General features: G+C 62.0%; 1 protein-coding gene, 1 non-coding gene and 1 pseudogene across 2 annotated transcripts; 2 read left to right on the forward strand and 1 right to left on the reverse strand.

Annotated features, from left to right (window-relative positions):
• Nucleotides 1–1,197: 1,197 nt before the first annotated feature.
• LOC118893733 lies at nt 1,198–1,323 on the forward strand. The gene has a single exon (XR_005019581.1). It is a non-coding gene; the product is annotated as a U6atac minor spliceosomal RNA (small nuclear RNA).
• Nucleotides 1,324–3,716: 2,393 nt separating this feature from the next.
• EFNA2 (ephrin A2) lies at nt 3,717–18,750 on the reverse strand. The gene is made up of 4 exons (XM_036847892.1): nt 18,585–18,750; nt 7,941–8,254; nt 5,824–5,889; nt 3,717–5,156 (listed from the first exon to the last, which is right to left on the reverse strand). Exons 1-4 carry the CDS (start codon nt 18,725–18,727, stop codon nt 5,035–5,037), a joined length of 645 nt encoding a protein of 214 aa, XP_036703787.1. The 5' UTR covers nt 18,728–18,750; the 3' UTR covers nt 3,717–5,034.
• Nucleotides 8,916–9,044, forward strand: LOC118893745 (annotated as a pseudogene).
• Nucleotides 18,751–19,293: the final 543 nt, after the last annotated feature.

Here is a 19,293-nt window from a genome sequence, read left to right on the forward strand (position 1 = left end):
CAGCCCAGCTGCAGCCACTTAATTTCCGCCTTGTGTGTCATCTCATGTGATTTATGGCTCCTCAGGGGCTCCCGGGCTGTGAACTCGCTTTTTATTTGTCTGTCAGTGGCCGCCTGGCCACCTGCAACCTGGTCCACAGTCCCCATCACCGTGGCCTCCTCCCATGACCCATAAGCCCGCCAAATATGGGGCCCGGGGCCCACTGGGGCAGGCCCCACTGTCCTCGCCCTGACGCCACAGACAGAGGGAGGGCCCTGCTCTGACTGCACACAGTAGGTGCTCACTGTTGGCTGGGGGGCGCTGGCATTGACATGGGAAACGTGGGGGGTGGGGCGGCAGCACCCCAGGGAGGCAGAAGGTCCCCGAGGGAGCCGGTGGCAGGTGGAGGCACCTAGACTGGGGACGTGAGCCCCGGGCCCCTGGGATAGTGGCCTTCCCTCCGTGTGACATGACCCACTGCGTGACTGTGGTCAAGGGACTTGATCGGACCCCTGAAAGCCAGGGTGGTCCCCATCAGTCCAGAGGACGAGGCGTGAGCCCCCTCATCACGGTCACGGGGTGGGGGGTTGGTCGGGGACCCAGGGTGTGGCCTGGGGCTTCTCTTGAGACAGCGCCACAGATTAGAGGGGGACTCAGGGGCCCAGAGGGGAAGGGCTGTGGGGTGCCCTCCTGTGACTGTGGGCATTGATGCCCCCAAGCCAAGGCGGCCATGAATCTGAGGGGGCCCCGACCGGGAGGCCTGGCTCCACCCGAGAGCGACCGTCAGGATGTGGGGGAAACCTCAGGACTCCCCCTCCCCACCTCCCTGACCCCCCGCCCTTGGGGATCCTCTGGGTACGCGCAGGACCCCTTTACCGATGGCCACCCTGGGGGTACCCCGCTGTGCCCAGTGCAGCCCCAGGAGTGAGGGGCCACTCTGCACCTTGGTGGTGGCCCCCGAGGCCGTGGCTGGTGACCAGTGATGGACAGCGTGGTTCCTGAGAGACCCAGGCCCCAAACGCAAGCATCCGTCGGTACAAGGGTGCGCACAGGTGGGCGCGGCCATGGGGTTCCTCCACACACGTGTGTGCGTGCGTGTCTGTGCATGTGGCAGATGACAAGTCCCAGGGGAGACTCCTGACTGTGGGCCCGTCCCCCCCCACCCTCTGGGGACTCCCAGCCGGTGGGGAAGACGGACAAGTAAAGAATCAGAGATTTGTGTTGTATGAAAGGAGAGAAGGTTAGCACTCCCCTCGACCAGGATGAAAGAGGCCCTCGGGCCTGACAACACGCATACGGTTAAGGCATTGCCACCTACTTCGTGGCATCTAACCACTGTTTTTGATGTGTACCATAATGTTCATTGCAGCACTATTTACAATAGCCAGGACGTGGAACCAACCTAAATGTCCATCGACAGATGAATGGATGAAGAAGATGTGCCACATATATACAATGGAATATTACTCAGCCATAAAAAGAAACGAAATGGAGTTATTTGTAGTGAGGTGGCTGGACCTAGAGTCTGTCATACAGAGTGAAGTAAGTCAGAAAGAGAAAAACAAATACCGTATGCTAACACATATATATGGAATCTAAAAAAAAAAAAAAAATGGTACTGATGAACCTAGAGGCAGGACAGGAATAAAGATGCAGACGTAGAGAATGGACTTGAGGACACGGGGTGGGGGGAAGCTGGGGCGAAGTGAGAGAAGCATCGATGTATATACACTACCGAATGTAAAATACTTGGCTGGTGGGAAGCAGACACATAGCACAGGGAGATCAGCTCGGTGCTTTGTGACCGCCTAGAGGGGTGGGATAGGGAGGGTGGGAGGGAGGCTCCAGAGGGAGGGGCTGTGGGGACATGTGTACGCATATGGCGGATTTGCTTTGTTGTACAACAGAAACTAACATAGTATTGTGAAGCAATTATACTCCAATAAAGATCTAATAAAAAAAAAAGATACATGTGGTAAATTAGTTGTAAATAATGCCTGGTAAATAAATACACATTATTGTTTAAAAAAAAAGAAGAAAAGAATCAGAGATTTGACAGCAGGGGGATGGGGTGAGAGCCACTTGGCCAGAGAGGTCTAGAGGGGACATGTACCCCTTATGAAGGGGCTGGGGGAGAGAGTCAAGCAGTGGTCTGCAGAAAGGGCACACCAGACAGGGGGAACAGCACGTGCAAAGGCCCCGAGGTGGGAATAGAGCTATTTTTATACTTACCCATCCAAGGTCACCTTTTTGTGTTAAAATTTTGTCTCAAAAGTCCTCAGAATAGCTAAAAGGAAACAACCCAAATGTCCACAAACTAGTGAATGGACAGAAAGTCATCCCTCCACCCACTGGAACATCACTCAGCCATGAAAAGGACAGAAGCCCTGACACTCGCTACAACGTGGATGGACCTTGAGAACACGATGCTCAGTGAGAGAAGCCAGACACAGAAGGGCACGCAGTGTGTGATTCCATTGATGAGAGACGTCCAGAACAGGCAGATCCACAGGTACAGAGAGTGGGTTCCTGGTTGTCAGGGGCTGGGGAGGGGGATGGGGCTTCTTTTTGGGGTGATAGAATGTTCTGGAATTAGATAGTGGTGATGGTTGCACAACCCTGTGAATGGATAAAAATTGTGGAATCGTACTTTAAACGGATGGATTGTGTGGTATGTGAACTATATCTCAACAACTTTTTTTTAAATAACAAAAGTCAAAGTTAGCTGCTACGATTCTGCCCCACGACCCCTGCATTTAATCCTTGCCCTCCAGTTTCCTCTGTCCCCGTGGCCGAGTTGGGGTGTTCGAGCGAGGGCTCTCAGGGGGGTGGACACAGGGGGGCCTCCTCCCTCTCTGGGCCTCGGGGTCCTCTCCACAGAGCGGGGGGGATCCCTCGGCTCTCCCTCCGTGGTGCTTGGCAGTGGCCACCCTCCGTCCCACTGCTGCTGGGCAGGGCAGGCGGGGCGCACACAGGGGTCTTTGTGCCGCTTCCTGGCCTCATTAAGAGGCAGCCCCCGTCGCTGGACCCAGCACGGCCGAATTAATTAGCTGAGAGCCTTCCCTCTTGGCTAATTGTGCCCAGGACGCCGCAGTCCCTGCGGGTGACACTGAGGCAAGGAGCAGCCCCGAGTCCCCAGTCTCTCCGCCCTGTTCTGTGCCTCTCCGGGGACAGGCTGGGGTGAAGGCCCCCGGGACCCCAGAAGCCTCTGACACATGTCTTTCGGAAAGCCAGGAGGGAATTCAAGATGGCAAACCCCCACCCTTGCCTGGAGCAGTTGGAGAAACTGAGTCACCCCTCCGCAGAGCTTGGCGACCAAGATGGCACCGAATTTGGTTGGATCCTAAAAGACCTGTCATAGAACCCAAGGACCGCCCCCAAGTGAGGACAAGGGTACAGGAGGCCTTGACTGGCCCTGGGGTCCAGGGATTCCCACCTGCTCAGGTGCATCGAGTGACAGACACTTAACAAGCCCCTGCTGTGTATTCAAAGCCAGCTCCGTCTCTTCCCTCCATCCTCCCAGCTGCCCCAGGGGAGAGGGGCTTGTTCCCCTCTCCTAGGGGTGGTATGAAGGGCACAGCACCCCATAAGATGCTCAGTTCGGGGCCAGGCACCCAAACGATACACAAAACCAAAGGATCACAACCGGCCCCGGGGTCTCCAGACATTCCTTAAAGACACCCCTCCCCAGCAGGTTCCAGACCCGACCTGCGGCCCCAACACAGACACACAGCCTGGATGCTTATGCTCATTTTATTATAAAAAAATACAGAATCCAAAGTTGATTGTGACGGGGTTGGGGGGGGGGCCCGTCGCCAGCTCCAGGCGTGGCAATGCCGCCCGCCCATGACCCCTACAAAAGCCCCCCACTGGCGTGCCCGAGCCATCTCCCGGCGGCCGCGCACCATATATATTTATATATAATATATATAAAACACAGATCAGGAAAGGCGGGTAGAAATATGAAATCTGTATAAATGCACTGTTTACTTCATTAGAGTGTTTTTGGGAGGGGGTTTCTCTTTTTTGGTGGTGATGTTCCCCTCCCCCCCATTTTGTTTTGTCCTGTTTTCCCTTTTCTTACAAACATTATTAGTCATACAGTAGAGGGAAGGGGGTCTGACAGACAAAGGAGCTTATCGTGAAGTGCGGCTTCTACGCTAAAAAGTCTACCCCAACCCCCCCATCAAAATAAAAGCCCCCCCCCATGAAGGGGTGAGAGAAAAAGAAACATTCCAGTCCATCCTCAGGAATACAGTAAAAATAAATCACAGTATATACTTGCTGGCTCTATTTACAGAAATATAACGTCTTCTCGGCCTCGGGGACAACTGTGTGAGGCTGGGCAGACAGGTGGGGCCTACATCATCTCTAAGACGTTGTGATGCTATGATTTCGAGGGGGCCGGGGCTCCCTGGTGGCCGCTGGTGAAACCCCGTGGTTTTCTGCTCTAGGAGACAATCACCAGGAGGGAGGAGGGTAGAGCTGGCAGGACAAGGGTCTGAGGGCCCCGGACCAGAATCGGGGGGACTCACCACCCGCCCCTTCTGCCTCAGGCCAGCCTGTCCCGTGGCACCTGGGGTTCCACTCCATGGTTGCCTCCACCCAGGACCCAACAAATGGAGTGACCAGGCCAGGGGTGCCCCAATCCCCCTCCCCTCAAGGGGGCCAGGGACCCCTGCCCCGTCTGTCTGTCCATTCTGTTTCCTTCCCAAAGTCACAGGCGACAGCAAGGAATAAATTAAATTAAAAACTCAAGTCTTTCTGATGCAACCATGAAAAACACACTTAAAAAACAAAAACAAAAACCAACATCACCAAGAGATCCCAGGGTTCAGCAGGTCCCCCGGACAAGACAGCATGGCCAGGAGCTGAGCAGACACCCGGCCCCTCTGGCACAGGGTTGGGGGACCTCGGCTGCCCTCACCCCCCTTCAGCCCTGGGGCGGGTGGACGGCCCCCTGCCCGGCGAAGCAGCACCAGTCGTGGGAGAAGCGGAGTCTCTATTTGGTCTCGGAGGCGGGCCATCAGGGCAGGGCCAACGTCCCACTGGGGACTAGGAGCCCAGGAGGGTCCACAGCACGGGGACGGTGCTGAGGAAGAGCTGGCAGCTGCGCAGGCCGCTGCATGAGTTATTGCTGGTGAAGATGGGCTCGGGGGCCTCATACAGGCTCTCGTCTGGGTAGACAGGGAGACAGGGGGGTCAGTGGCAGGCCTCCCACCCCCCACCCTGCTTCCTAGACCTCACCACGACCTGACATTGTTAAACATCTCCATTACGGGACTTCCCTGGCGGTCCAGTGGTTAAGACTCTGCGCTCCCAATGCAGGGGGCACGGGTTCCACCCTTGGTCAGAGAGCTAAGATCCCATATGCGCTGCGCAGCCAAAAAAAAAAAAAAAAAAAAAATCTCCATTTCGCTGCTCCTCCAAGGGCACAGAGATTTCTGTCCACCTCGGCTGAGGCTGTGCCTCCAATGCAGAGCATGGCAATCAGCAGGCGCCGGGTGAAGTGGCGAGGCTGCAGGATCCCCCTTCCCCATGTTTCAGGAGCTCAGAACACAGACCCGTTGGTCCATCTCAGAGAACTTCCGTGATACCCGCTCACTGGGTGAAGGGGGCTTCGGCCTCAATGAAGCCCAGCCATGGACTTCAACCCTCATTCTTGAAGGTCTGAAATGGCCCCATTTGCAGATGGAAAAACAGAGGCTCAGGCAGGGCCTGTCCCAGCCATCGCTGAGGTTGTGGGACTCCCCAGGCTATGCCATGACCGCCTCCTAACTCCGCTGACGACTCACTGGGTTCTGTGAGTTGAGGAGCCTACATGAACCCCCACTGATAACTTACTGGTCGGTCGCACGTAAACCTTCAGCCGCAGGCAGGGTCGGTCCACAGCATTGGGGGGCGTGGCAGCTGGAAGAAAGGGGTTGGGGGTTAGTAGGGCAGGAGGCTCTTGGTGCCTGAGACCTCTTGAGGCTGTATCCCCTTCCTTATGCCGGTAACCCAACCCTGACCCCAGGTTGGGGAATCCACCCATAAAACTCCTCATCATACATCAAAGCCCCAGACACAATGCCCATGATTTCCCAGAAGTCCTCTTGCGCTCTCCCCCTACCTCTCAGTTTGCTGAATCCTAACCCCAGAGACGGGGGTTAGGTGAGGTGTCTATGTCACCCCAGGGCTCCATCTCACCCCAGGGCATCACAGGGCAAAGTTCAAAGGTGATGAATAAAAATAGGTGTGTTTCCAATCAGCAAAAAAAGGGAATTCCCTGGCGGTCCAGTGGTTAGCTTTCACTGCCAGGGGCACGGCTTCCATCCTTGGTCGGGGAACTAAGATCCCGCATGCCATGCAGCACGGCCAAAAACAAAACAAAACAAAAATCAAACAGCAAAAAAAAAAAATCAGTGTAACCAAATGATTGACCAGGGATCAAATCCCTGCTCTCAGGGTGCCTGTCGGCAAGTCACCCCCTATCTGGACCTCATCTGGCCCATGGGAGGTGCTTTGGAAATCATTCTTTCCATCTGGGTGACGCCGGGAACCCAGTTACCCCTGGGAAGGAGGCAGCTTCCGGCCTCACCTGGAGAGCGACCCACACCGCCGAGTCACGTGCAGGCCGAAGTGCATTGGGTCCTCACACCTAAAATTCCACCATAGGGCTCCCAGCTTCTTGGCCCACTTGGCGGGCGGGGGAGGTACCAGAGCATCAGCCATGAGTCAGGAGGGAGGAGCTCGGGGACCAGGACAGGGGCAGGGAGGGAGGCCTGAGGCCCTGCGGGGGGTGGGGCTCACACACGTGAACAGGCACGGGCACCCACACGGCTGCAGCTGGGCCTGCCCCCGCCTGTGCTCTCGGCCGGTCCTCTCTGTGGCCATCACCTCTGCCCGCCCCCCAGAAGCCCCTCGTGCTGGGAGATGAAGATAAAAAGCACGAAATAAAAGTAACATTCATCACAGAGATAGGACGAATAATTACAATAATTATCTTTATGAAACTCCCGTCTCGGAAAGAAAAATGTAATTTTTCTTATATTATGGAGACTTAATTTAAGCACCTTCTTCCCCTCCCCCACCCCCTTCTTCCCTGAATTAAAAAGAAAAATTCCAAACAGAGCAGAGAAAGGAGGAAATGGGAGCCTTGTAGAGTTTAATTTGACTCAGCAGGAACCAGGGTGGCGAGGCGCTGATTCCCTCTCCGAAGCCCCGGGGGCAGACCCCCCCTCCCACCTGCTCCCCATCAGCCCCCAGGACGCTGAGAAACGGGACTCCACAATCCGTTGAGGTCTCACCGCCTCGGGAGAGGCATCAGTCCGATGCCAAGGTGGGCTCCCTGATACCCCCTCTCGGCAGGGGCGATGCCTGGACCCCAGTATTCCTGGTTTAGGTTCTCAGACTACGGTCTGCCAAGGCCCCACTGAACAGGAACTTGAACCCAGGCCCGACTCTGCCGCCTCCCCAGACCCTGCCCTTGGCACTTGATGGGAAGGAAAAAGGGGCCCCTTGGGAACCCCTGATGCCCAGGACAGGTGGGGGCAGCCTACCCGGCCCCCCCGCAAGGCTCACAGCGGGGCACGCATGCCCAGTGTCCCAAGGCTGCCACCAGCTGACAGGGAAAAGTCCCACGCTCCTCGGGGAATCTGGGCGCGGGTGGGCCGCTGGGAGGTGGGCCCGGGAGACCCCTGCCGGGTCCAGGGTTGGTCGCCCTCACCCCCTCCCTCAAGATTTCGCAGGCCTCAGTTTCCCGCCTCAGTGCAATGGGGGGACGGCACCCCCGGTCTCAGTGTGGGACAGGCTGACCACATGGTCCCAGTCCAGAGGCCCAGAGGCTTATCCAGAGGCCGAGGTCACAGCGGGGCTTGCGGGTAGGATGGCGAGACCACCGGAGCACCCGCCCGGAGACGGAGGCCAGCGCGGAGGAGGGCCCCCCCCCCCCCCCGCGCCCCTGGCCCGCCTCCACTCACAGATGTAGTAGTACTCATGGCCCGGGCGGAACTCGAAGCCCAGCGAGAAGGGCGTGAAGAGCTGGAACTTCTCCGAGAACTTGAGCGGCCCCCCGGGCGCCGCGGGCCGGTTACACTCCCAGCGCTTGAAGCCGCGCTGCCGGTGGTCGCAGGAGGCGTGGCCCTCGCCGTTGACCATGTACAGCACGTAGTGCTCCATGCGCTCGGCCGGCGGCAGTGGCGCCCCGTAGTGCGGGCAGTAGATGTCCAGGTAGTCGTTGATGCTCACCTCCACCGTGTAGCCGCCGCCGTCGTCCGCCGAGCCCGCGTGGAACCTGGGGGCGGGGCCGGCGGTCAGCGCGGGGGGAGGGGCGGGGCCCGAGATGGGGATGACGGATCAGTGCAAGGGAGAAGGGGAGGGTCAGGGATGGGGTAAATGGAGAGGGGTCAGCGGTCAGCGCGTGGGAGGGGACGGGGTAGGGGACAGGAAGCACGAAGGCGGGTGGAGACGGGTCAGTGCAGGTAGAAAGGGGTAGGTCAGAGATGGGGAAGGGGGAGGGGTTAGGGGACCGATGGGCGGGCACCCTACCCACAGACAGGTGCCAGGGTCCGAGCCCACGGCCCCCTGCCTGGCACAACCCTCCCCACCAAGGCCACAGCAGGCTCCTTGACACTGGGACTAGCGCTGAGCCCACGAGGTGGGCGCTGGGGAAGAGGGGCTGCCGCCAGGCATTCTAGATAACCACGTGCAAACGAGCAGGCGCCACGTGACTCGGAGCCCCCCAGTCTCTCCACCCCCTGCAGAATCCACATCTGGGCCCCTCAGCCGCAACAGGCCTGGCACAAGATGTCCCCCACCCCACCAGGAAGTCCCTCTCCAAAAACCTTACTGCTTGACTTCGATGCCCCCTCCTCCAGGCAGCCCCCCACGCCATCCCCAGATGCAGCCTCCTCAGCTTTCCTTTTGCAGATTTGCCTGCCAAGAAGGCCAAGGGCAAGACTATACTTTCAGGGATCATTTCTATAGTTCGTTACTAGAGAGGTTTCAGTATTACTCAGCCATAAAAAAAAATGAAATTGAGTTATCTGTAGTGAGGTGGATGGACCTAGAGTCTGTCATACAGAGTGAAATAAGTCAGAAAGAGAAAAATAAATACCGTATGCTAACACATACATATGGAATCTAAAAAAAAATAAAATGGTTCTGAAGAACCTAGGGCCAGGACAGGAATAAAAACGCGGACACAGAGAATGGACTTGAGGACACGGGGAGGGGGAAGGGTAAGCTGGGACAAAGTGAGAGAGTGGCATGGACTTATATACACTACCAAATGTAAAATAGATAGCTAGTGGGAAGAGGCCGCATAGCACAGGGAGATCAGCTGGGTGCTTTGTGACCACCTAGAGGGGTGCGATAGGGAGGGTGGGAGGGAGACGCAAGAGGGAGGGGATATGGGGGTATATGTATACGTATAGCTGATTCACTTTGTTATAAAGCAGAAACTAACACACCATTGTAAAGCAATTATACTCCAATAAAGATGTAAAAAAAGAAAAAAAAAAGAAGGCCGAGGGCAGTGTGGGACACAGGCCAAGTGTTCCCAGCCTCTCTGGGGCAAGCTCTGCCCCTCCCCTAGCCTCAGTTTCCCCAGAGGGGGCGGGGTTTGGCATAAAGGATGCTCAGGCCCTCCCTCGCTCAGTCCAACTCAGGGGTGCCCTGGGTTCAAGCCCCCCAGCCCCACCCCTTCCATCCTGTGTGACATCCTTCCTTCTTCCTCCAGAGCCTCCAAAATCTGGCAGCCACCCCTCAACTTCCTGGTCACCCCACCAGCTTCCCCACCCCTGACACCTCCACCCCCAAGCCCTGCCTCCCAGGCTTTGCTCTGGAGGTCTCCCCACACTGTCATGCAGCCTGCACCCCTTTCTCTGGGGGGGGGGGCTCCTGACCCAGGCTCATCTGTCAAGGATGGAGGTCAGCTGAGCGAGGGACCAGCAGCTCCCCTTCCATCACCGCCTCGGGCTACAGCGCCAGGAGCCCCTAGACCTCCTGGATGCAGTGCCCCAGGCCCGTCATGTAAACGTGGCCTGGACTGAGGGGGGACAAGGGGGCCTCCCGAGAGGGGCTTATTAGCACATAAAAGGCCTGAGCATCAGAGGGTTGGGGGGCGGGCTCCCCCAGCCTCCTCCACTCTCTGTATCGGCTGGGAAACTGAGGCCCAGTGCGGGTCAGAGGCAGGGAGGGCTGCTAGGATCCCAGCCGCGCCGCTGCCTCCGTGCCCGCCGTGCCAGCCGCCCCGGCCCATGGGAGGGAGCAAGGTGGCCCCCGTGCCGGGTGCGCTAATCCCCACAGCTGGCACCTGAGGGGGCAGCTGGATTATCAGATGGCATCGGCTGGCCCCCCCTCGCCCGTGAGACTGAGCCAGGTGGGGGCGAGGGCTCCTGGGAACCCAGAGCTGGAATGACGGAGACAGGGGACCAGCTCATGGTGCCTCAGTCTCCCCCTCCGTCAGCAGGGACCCAGCGTGATGATTCACGTCTGGGGCTGAGGTCAAGGCTCGCAGAATTTCAGGTTGGGGAGCGGGGGAGTGGATTCACCTCCAGCCCCTTCCCTGCTCCACTGGGTTCGTCCAGGGACGGGGAGGCCACCCCCTCTCGCAGAGGTGGGAAGGCGTTTGCAGAATAAATGTGTCTGGCCTCGGGGGTCAGTTGGGGGCCAAGGAACCTCAAATGTGGGTCAGTCACAGGTTGGAACCCAGCTGGGTCTCAGCTCCTCTTCTCAAAGCCTCAGTTTCCAACTCTGTGCCGTGGGGATGGTCCTCAAGGCTGATGGGAGAACTCCAGCTCTGTACACAGCAGGCACTGCATAGATGCATGCGGGGCGGCCCTGGGTCGGGCTGGGACCCTGCCCGTCCCTCAGGCAGCTCCACGGCTGGCCAGGCACGGGCGTCTCATTGACCGGCCGCGTCCTCCGGCCCCTTGGGCACGATCGATGCAGAAGCTGCTCCAGGCTTTTTGAAAAGTCATTTTCGCTCCTTCCCGGCCCCACTGAAAGCCCCATTGATCAGCCGATCAATGGCAGCTGTGGCCCAGCAGCCGCCCAGGGACCCAGCCTCACCCAGGTGGGCCCTGCAGGGGAGGCTGTGACGGGGAACCACAGGCAGTGGGGGGAGTCCTGGTCCTGGCCTCCGGCCCTCAGTGTTCCCTCTTGCCCTGGCACGATGCCGAGGGATGTATACTCAACCTGAAAGAGAACGTGACTCCACGCATGGTCTTTCTGGAGAGAACGGACTCCAGAAGGTGGGCTCCCCTTTCCTCCTGCCTGTCCCATCAGGCTTGCCTCCCTCCCCCCGTGACACCTGCACCGTCAGGTCCCCCCAGCTCACTTTCTGAAGAACATCAGAGACCGAAGCTGCTTTGCTGCCTCAGAGGCTGGACACCTGGGCCCCACTAGGGCGGCCAGACTCCTGGCATCCCAAAATCCAGGGCTCACTTTTCTGAGTGTATATCAGACCCCGTGACCCACTGTCTCAAAGCCCTCCATTGGCTCCCCCAACACAGAACAAAATCCACAGTCCTCCCAGGCCCATGAGGCCACATGTGGCCCCCGTCCATCCCCAACCTCATCGCCCTCTGGCTCCCCCAGCTCACTCCCCTCCAGGCACACCAGCCTCCGGGCTGCTCCTGGTCCCACCCCAGGGCCTTTTTTTTTTGGCTGCGTTGGGTCTTCGTTGCTGCACGCGGGCTTTCTCTAGTTGCGGCGAGGGGGGGCTACTCTTTGTTGCTGTGCGCAGGCTTCTCTTCTCTTGTTGCAGTTGCAGAGCACGGGCTCTAGTCGCGCGCGGGCTTCAGTAGTTGTGGTGCCTGGGCTCAGTAGTTATGGCTCGTGGGCTCTAGAGCGCAGGCTCAGTAGTTGCGGAGCACGGGCTTAGCTGCTCCACAGCATGTGGGATCTTCCCGGACCAGGGCTCGAACCTGGGTCCCCTGCATTGGCAGGCGGATTCCTAATCACTGTGCCACCAGGGAAGCCCCCACCCCAGGGCCTTTGCACATGCTGTTCCCTCTGCCTGGCACGTTTTTCCCTACTTTTCCCCTACGTTTTTCCCTACTTTTTTTTTTCATCTCGTTTGGACATCATCGTATTTATACCTTTAAGCAGCCCATTGTCTGCCTTCCTTGGATCCTGGGGGTTGGCCTCCTTCTCTGCCCTTTTCCCTGTAGCCCGCACAGGCCCTGTATACAGTGGTGCTCGATACATGTTTGCTAATCAAACAAAGGCCAAAGACTCGAGGTCTTTGAGGTGCTAGAGTCATGGGGAGCAGAAAGCTGCCCCCCAGGTGGGGGAGTGAGGACCCCAGACAGGCGGGTCCCCAGGAGACGCCTACACCCACACACACACCTGAGCTCTGGCCGCCTAAATGGACCATTTTTCTCCCTTCCCTGCTCTAAAATAGTGACGGCCTTGCTGCGTTGGCATTCCTGTTCCAAGTTGGCGCCTGGCCCCTGCTCAGGGTGACGCTTATGCAGGGGAGCAGGCCCCAACCCCAAACGGAGCCTGGTGAGAGCAAGACAAAGCCTTCATTTCCTCCGTTAGTGCCGAAGCCTGATATGCAAATGCTCCACGGGAGCGGCGGATAGAGATCGAAATTCTCACTAAGGGGTTAATGACTGACTTGGGATGGTTCCCAGACAGAGGGCTCCCGAGGCTTTCAGACCTCCCCGCCCCCGCCCCGCCACACCTTCACCCCCAGCTGCTCACCCTGCCGGCCTCCTGCCAATGTCCACCCTGCAGGCAGCACCCCCAAAGCCCAGGTGACCCTTACCCACCACCAACCCACCCACCACCCCTTCCCCAGCAACACCCAGCCCGCAGCTAATCAGCTCCAATCGGGCGACTGTCAAGTCATTAGATGCTAATAGCAAAGCCACTAATTAGGAGTCTCACCCAAAATGGGGGTGGGGTGCTGTGCCACCTTCCCAGACTGGAAACTGAGGCACGGGCAAGGCGGGCAGTGGAGTCTGTGTCCCCCTCACTCCCTGTGGCTCTGCCTCTATCTCCCTGGTCTGAGTCCATGCACAGCTCCTACTAAAGGCACTCAGACATGCCAACAAAGATCCCAGCAAACAGTACGCCCAGGCCGGCCTGAGTGGGCAAAACAGCCCCGAGGCCCAGGGTGGGACGAGCTCGCCCATCCCCGCCTGCCACCCCCAGCAAGACTCCTGAGACCTGTGTCCTCCCCCAGCTTTTCTAGGGGCCAAGAAGACATGTCCCCCATCCAAGGCCTGGCCGCCTTCCTCCTGCTGGTGGGAAGTGGGGAGGACCTCCCAGAAAATTAGGGCCCCAAGGTGGTGCAGGATCAGCTGAGAAAGGACGATTATGGCCTTGTGTGTGGATGGGTAAACTGAGGCACGGGCCCCAGAGCTGAAGCAAGAGGTAAACAAATGGGGCTGGGTGGGCAGGAAAGGTAGGGGGAGGGCCTCAGGGCCACCCCACCCCTCAGGCCTTGGTCTGAGGCAGGAGGAGGCCCAGGTGCACGGTCCACGGGGCACACCTGCCTCGGTCACCGCGCCCTCCTCTGCCCCCCCGGTGTGCATGGCGTCCCTGATGCTCCTCGGCCAGCCGCAGACGTGGCTGCCTCTTGGAGGGGGTCACCCCACTGGACTCGACTTCCTCATGGCCACCGAGGAGTCACTTTCTCTGGGTCCATGAAACGGGGGCTTAAGGGGGAGCCCGACCCATGGGGTGGGCAGGTTAGGGGGTGCATGGCTGGGTTGGGGCGGGCGAGGGGCAACGTGGCCCGGGTGGTGGAACGAGCCCCTCGAAGCCAGGGTCCCTGAGTGGGAGGGGGTGTGGGGACAGGCCCCCCCCCTCCCAGGGCCGGCCGGTGCAGAGCTCGGACTCTGGCTTCTGTGTTCCCAGCCTTCCGCTGCGCGTCCGCCATGGGACAGCCACAGAGGCGGCTCTGCCCTCTCCCCGCATGGCCCACCAGGTGGGGGATGCAGCCAAGCCCCGTCTGGACCCGTTTCCAAAGAGACAATTTCCCCAAAGCAGCACCTGGCGGAGGGGGGCAAGGCTGGCCGAGTGCCGGGTCCTGAGGAGGAGGAAAGGGGAAGGGGGGTGTCCCAGAGAAAACCTGCTGCGAGGTGGGACCCCCCCCAGCAGGCCCGGCTCGGAAGCTGCAGAACCAGCCATCGGCCCTGCAAGAAGCCTGTCTTCCAGACCCCCGTTCACGCACCTGCCGTCCCGAGGAAAACCACCTTTGCACCCATGACCTCGAGGGACCCCTGAACCTCACGGGACGTCTGCTGGGGGGTCCCGAGGTCAGAGACGGCCGCCCCTTCCCCGGCCCAGCTCCCAGGCAGGCTGGAGGCGCCCCCCGCACCGCCCTGTGTCCTGAGCTGGTCCCTAGCCTCGGTTCCTTCCTCTGCAAACTGAGCAGCCTGGGGAGGGGAGAGGTCCACTGCGGGGAGGGACCAAGGCTGGGGACAGGAAGCCTGTGGACCCCAGCTTCAGCGCCCAGGCCCCCGGCAGGGTGGGGGTATCTGAGAAACACCCCGCAGCCCCGGCACTGCGGTTCCCCCCCTAACGTCACGACTGCTGCAGATGTGAGGGCCTGGTCCCCAAGGCTCCCCCGCTTGCCCACAGGAGCTGCATCGGTTTCCTCTCCCCCTCGGGGGCCTCTGATTCCCTGGGGTCACGCCCATGCCTCGCCCGTCCACGCTGCGCCCTGCTGCCATCTGCAGAGTGACAACACCCACCGGCCCACTTCCTGGAGGAGGCGCGGGGGCTCCGAGCAGCCAAGCTGCCCACCCGAGGGCACAGCCGGGCTTCCCAGATCCCCGAGTCCGAGCCCCGGCCCCCCACGGCCCCCCAGACCCATGGATCCTCACTCTCCAAGCCACCCCCCACCCCACCCTGCAAGCCGGGTGGTCGAGCCTCTTCCAAAGGAAACAAAAAAGCCTCATGCGGCAAAATATGGCATCGCCCCCTTCAAAGCCGGTTCCCCGGAGGCCTGGACGAGGCTGGCAGGGACCGGGGCGCCCGACATCCCCCCCCATGGGGAAGATGCTGCCCCAGTCGCCATCTTCCCACCCGGTCGTTTGAGAGGGGAACGTGGCTGCCGCCCACACCCGAGGGTGATCAGAGCCTCCACCCGGGTCTGCACCGCTGGGTCCACCCGGGCTACAGGCCCCCAACCAGGTGGGGGGCCCCGGGGACGGCGGGTGTCCTGCCGGTGCCAGCTCTGAACCTCGATGGCCCCTCTGCACCGAGGGTGGCACGGTGCCCATGGGACCTGGCCACGTCCCCCCAGCAGGAACCCACTGGGCTGGAGGAGGGGGCGGAGGAGGAGCGGCCGGGCGGGCAGGGAGGGCAAGCTGTGCCCCCACTGGTGTGGAGTGTCTGCCCCCTCGCCGGAGCCCCCGGGACGGCCAGGGCCGGGCCGCACACGCAGATACTCTAAAGACATGCATGCACCCCACATACAGATGCCCCTGCTCCCCAGGTGCCAATCTGCACACACAGATACACACACGCACCTCAGACACCACGTACATTCCACACCCAGACACACTGCTGCAAACATGCATGCACCCCGCACACGTGTGTACTCCAGGCACACTCACGTGGGCGCATGCAAACGTCCAGGGCCAGGGTCGCCGTGCACACGTAGGCACACGAGCGTCTGCGTGGCGGGGTGACGCATGTGCTCCACACACACAGTTCTGCACCTCCCAGGGCCCCAGGACCCCCGAACATCATGGGCGAGAACACGCAGCTACACGCAGTGACACGTGCAGACACACCCTGCAGCTCAAAGAGACTCCTGGGTGCCCCCGGGTCCCCCATGTACACAGATGCACCCGCAGCCCCACGCTCGGCCCGTGAGCAGTCGACCAGGACCCCCGGCCCAGTCCCACCAGGGCCGCGGACAGGTCCAGAGACGCCCGGCAGCCAGCCCGGGAGTGCCCGGCCCAGGCAGGGGCCGGCCGGAGAGACGGCTGGGCAGCCGGCTGGTCGGGGTGCCGGGGCCAGGTGGCTGGACTGGGCTCCACCCTTTGGCTGCGGCGGAGGTGGGTGCAGGGCTCCCTGGCAACGTCCGCCAGCCTCACGTGCGCAGGAAATACACGGCACAGCAGGAGAATGCAACTGGGGAGACATAGCCACATACGCATTACCTCGGCGCGGGTACCAGGCCCGGCCGGGCGAGGGTGGCCGGCCTCACTGAGCCCACCTGAGCGCACTCATCCCCTCCCACCCCTGCTCCTCCGCTGGCTGCCCGACCGCCCCCCACCCGAGCCTGCCCAGCCCTGGCTCCGTCCCCGTCCCCACGGTGCCTTTTGTGTGCGCCCCTGTCTCCGGCACGGCCCCTGTCCCCGGCACAGCCCCTGTCTCCGGCACGGCCCCCCCGTCCCTGCGTTCCCCATCTCCTCCTCCTGCCGCCGCCACCAATCTCTCTGTTTCGACCCCATCCTTGTCTCTCCCCGCACAGGCCCGTCTCTGCCCACAGGACTGCCTCCTGCGTGGGGCCCGCTCAATGACTCCACACCTCTCCCCGCACCCCCGGACCCTGGCAGCTGCCCCCGGGACTGGGTGCCCTCAAGAAATCTCCATTCCGGGTGCCCTCGGACCCCGAGGCCGGACAGCACCCCTCCTCCCGTGACTGGCACACACCCTGTCACCGGATGCAGATTCCAGTCCAGACACCCCTGGACACGAAACCTCCTGAGGGGCCCCCGGGCCTCCAAGGCCCCCTTTGGAAGAGCCCCTGAACCTCAGCGATGGATGGAGCCCCAATTCTGGACCCAACCGGGCTTCTTGGGCAAGGGGCTCCCCAGGGTCCCAGACCCCATCGCAAGAGGTCGGGGAGGTCACCTCCCACCCAGGATGCCCCAGGCAGAGAAGGGGGAGGAGAGGTAGGAGAGGAAGGCCCTGACTGCCAGGGTCTGCGCTGGACAGCAAGGCCGTCCCCTCGGGCGGCTGGTCGGAGCGGGGCTATCAGGTCAGCAATAGGAGGCGGCCGAGCGGCCGGCCGGAGCCCGGCCCCAGGGGCTGCCTCCTTCCCGGCCGAGATCCTGCCTGCGGCCCGGTGGCAGGTGGGGCAGCAGGCGGCCCCAACGACCCCCTTCTGTCCCCGTTCGAGGCTCCTCGCGTGTCTGGCGTTTGCTAGAACAAAGGACAGGCCATGCCGGGACGGAGATTCCGGAGCTGAAACCAAAAACTTGGGCCGGGGAAGTGCTGCCCGCTGGGCTCCCTGCTCGGCCGCAAGGAAGAGCCTTAATCAAACCCACATGTGACCAGCGGGGCGGGCCGCGCGGGGGACCAGCTCCATGGTGGCCCGGCCAACCCTCCTAGGCCCGGGGTCTCTGCCCTCGGCCCCGGGGCCCAACCCCACAGCCAGGCAACGGAGGGGGGTGTCTGGGCGTGCTCCCTGCCTCCACCCAGGACCCTGACTGCCCTGGTCCCAGGCCTGCCTCAAAGATGGCCCTTTATGCAACTTTCCAGCGGAGGATGGAGAACGGTGGGGGACAGTGAGGGGACGGCGGGCTGTGGAAGGCGCTGCGGCTGGTGCTTGAAAACCGAGAGAAAGTGACTGGTAGCAGAGGGTCAGGGGGCGGGGAGGCCAGCGCCTCTACCCCCACGTGCAGCCCGGCTGGCCTCGATACAACGGTGACCGTGACCGTGGGGCTGACCGGGAGCAGCAGGACCCCGAAGCCCCATCTCCCACGGATCCCCAGCCCGCTCCAGCCTCCCAGACCCTGGATGGCCCGAAGTGTCTGCTGCTGTCCAGGATGTGGTCAGTCACCAGCAAACTTTTCTCACTCGACAAACAAGGGCTTCTGCTGCCCCCCAGATGGCACTCAGCGCCTGACACCGAGGAGGACTGCAGGCAGGCGGGCGGGGCAACTCGGCCGGGCGTGGCAGGCTGGGCACAAGGCCACCTGGGTCCCTGCCCCAGCTCTGCTCCCCTGGCCGTGACCTTGAGCCAGCCGCTCGGCCCCTCTGTGCCTCAGTTTCCCCACCAGCGCCAGACCAGGAGAGGACGCCACCTGGTCAGGACTCCCGGGACAGACCAGCAGCCCCCTTGGTGCCTCAGTCTCTCTGTCCCTGCAAAGCAGGGGCCAGGGACCCCCTGCAGCGAATGTGGACGCCGGCCCGTAGGGAGGGACATTCTAACTTCCCCAAGTTCATCTGGGGACCCGCCGGCAGAACGCACCCCTGGACTCCTCCCCCGAGGGGCCACGGTCCCCCACCTCCGGGCGCGGCTCAGTGACAAGGTTCCCGGGAATCCCCACCAACTCTAAAGCCAGCGGGGGTCCCTGGAGAAGCCAGAAGATGGGGTGCCCCAAGTCCGGGGAGGGAACTCAGGGCCGCACTGCATCTGAGGGTGCCAGAGGGGATCCCCAAACTCCAGGGCCGGCGGCGCGCCGGGGCATGCAGGGCGCCCAAATCTGCAGGCGGCGGGGCGCCCTGGGGGTAGATGCACACGGAGCGTGAGTCCCCCAAACTCTGGGGGCCGGAACTCCCTGGGGGCGCCCTTGGGAAGCGGGCGCCCCCACTCCGGGGGCAGCGCGCAGGGCCGCCCCGAGCCCGGGGCGGGAGACCAGGCTGGGATGGGGGCGTCCGGAGTCTCCCGGCGCCCGGTCCCCGCCCGCGGCCACGCTCACCTGGGGTTGCTGCGGTTCCAGTAGACGGCGTAGCGGTCCGAGTTGGCGCGGGCGGCGTCCTCGGCGCGCGCGAAGGGCGGCGGCGGCGGCAGCGGCAGCAGCAGCAGCAGCAGCGGCAGCAGCGGGCGCTGCGCGGGCGCCATGGCCCCGGTCCGGCCGCCGCGCTCGCCTGGCCGCCGCCTGCCAGCCGTCTCCGCCTCCTCCGCCGTCGCCGCCGAGCGGGCGGGCGCGGGGCGGGCGGGAGGAGGGAGCGCCGGCGCTTGGAGATCCCCGGCCGCCCCCGCCTGAGCGCGCGCGACCTCGGGCGCCGGAGAAGTCAGGCGGCGGCGGGCGGGGCGCCGGGGCGCCGGCCCGGCCGCTCGGACTCTGAGAGCACGGGCCGTCGCCGCCGCACCGCCGGGGAGGGGCCGGGACTCCGGCCTTTGTCCCGCCCGAGCGCCGGGAGGGCCGCGGGCGCCCCCTCCTGCCGTGCCCCAGCCGCGCGGGGGCTGGGCGGGGGGCTCCAGCCCCCGCCGCGCCCCTACCTCTCCACCCCCCGCCCCGCCCCGACTTTCCGGGACGCGTCCCTCCCGTCGGGCTGCCTGCACCCCCGGGGTCCTGCCCCCCCAGCTCCCCGGCCACCCCAACTCTGAGGGGCCCTGCATCCGCCCCTGTCATCACGGGGACAGGCTGGGGTCGCTGAGTTGCTCTCAGTCACCTCCATTCAAGC

This window comes from Balaenoptera musculus, chromosome 3, assembly GCF_009873245.2.
Source record: "Balaenoptera musculus isolate JJ_BM4_2016_0621 chromosome 3, mBalMus1.pri.v3, whole genome shotgun sequence".
Classification (NCBI taxonomy): domain Eukaryota; kingdom Metazoa; phylum Chordata; class Mammalia; order Artiodactyla; family Balaenopteridae; genus Balaenoptera; species Balaenoptera musculus.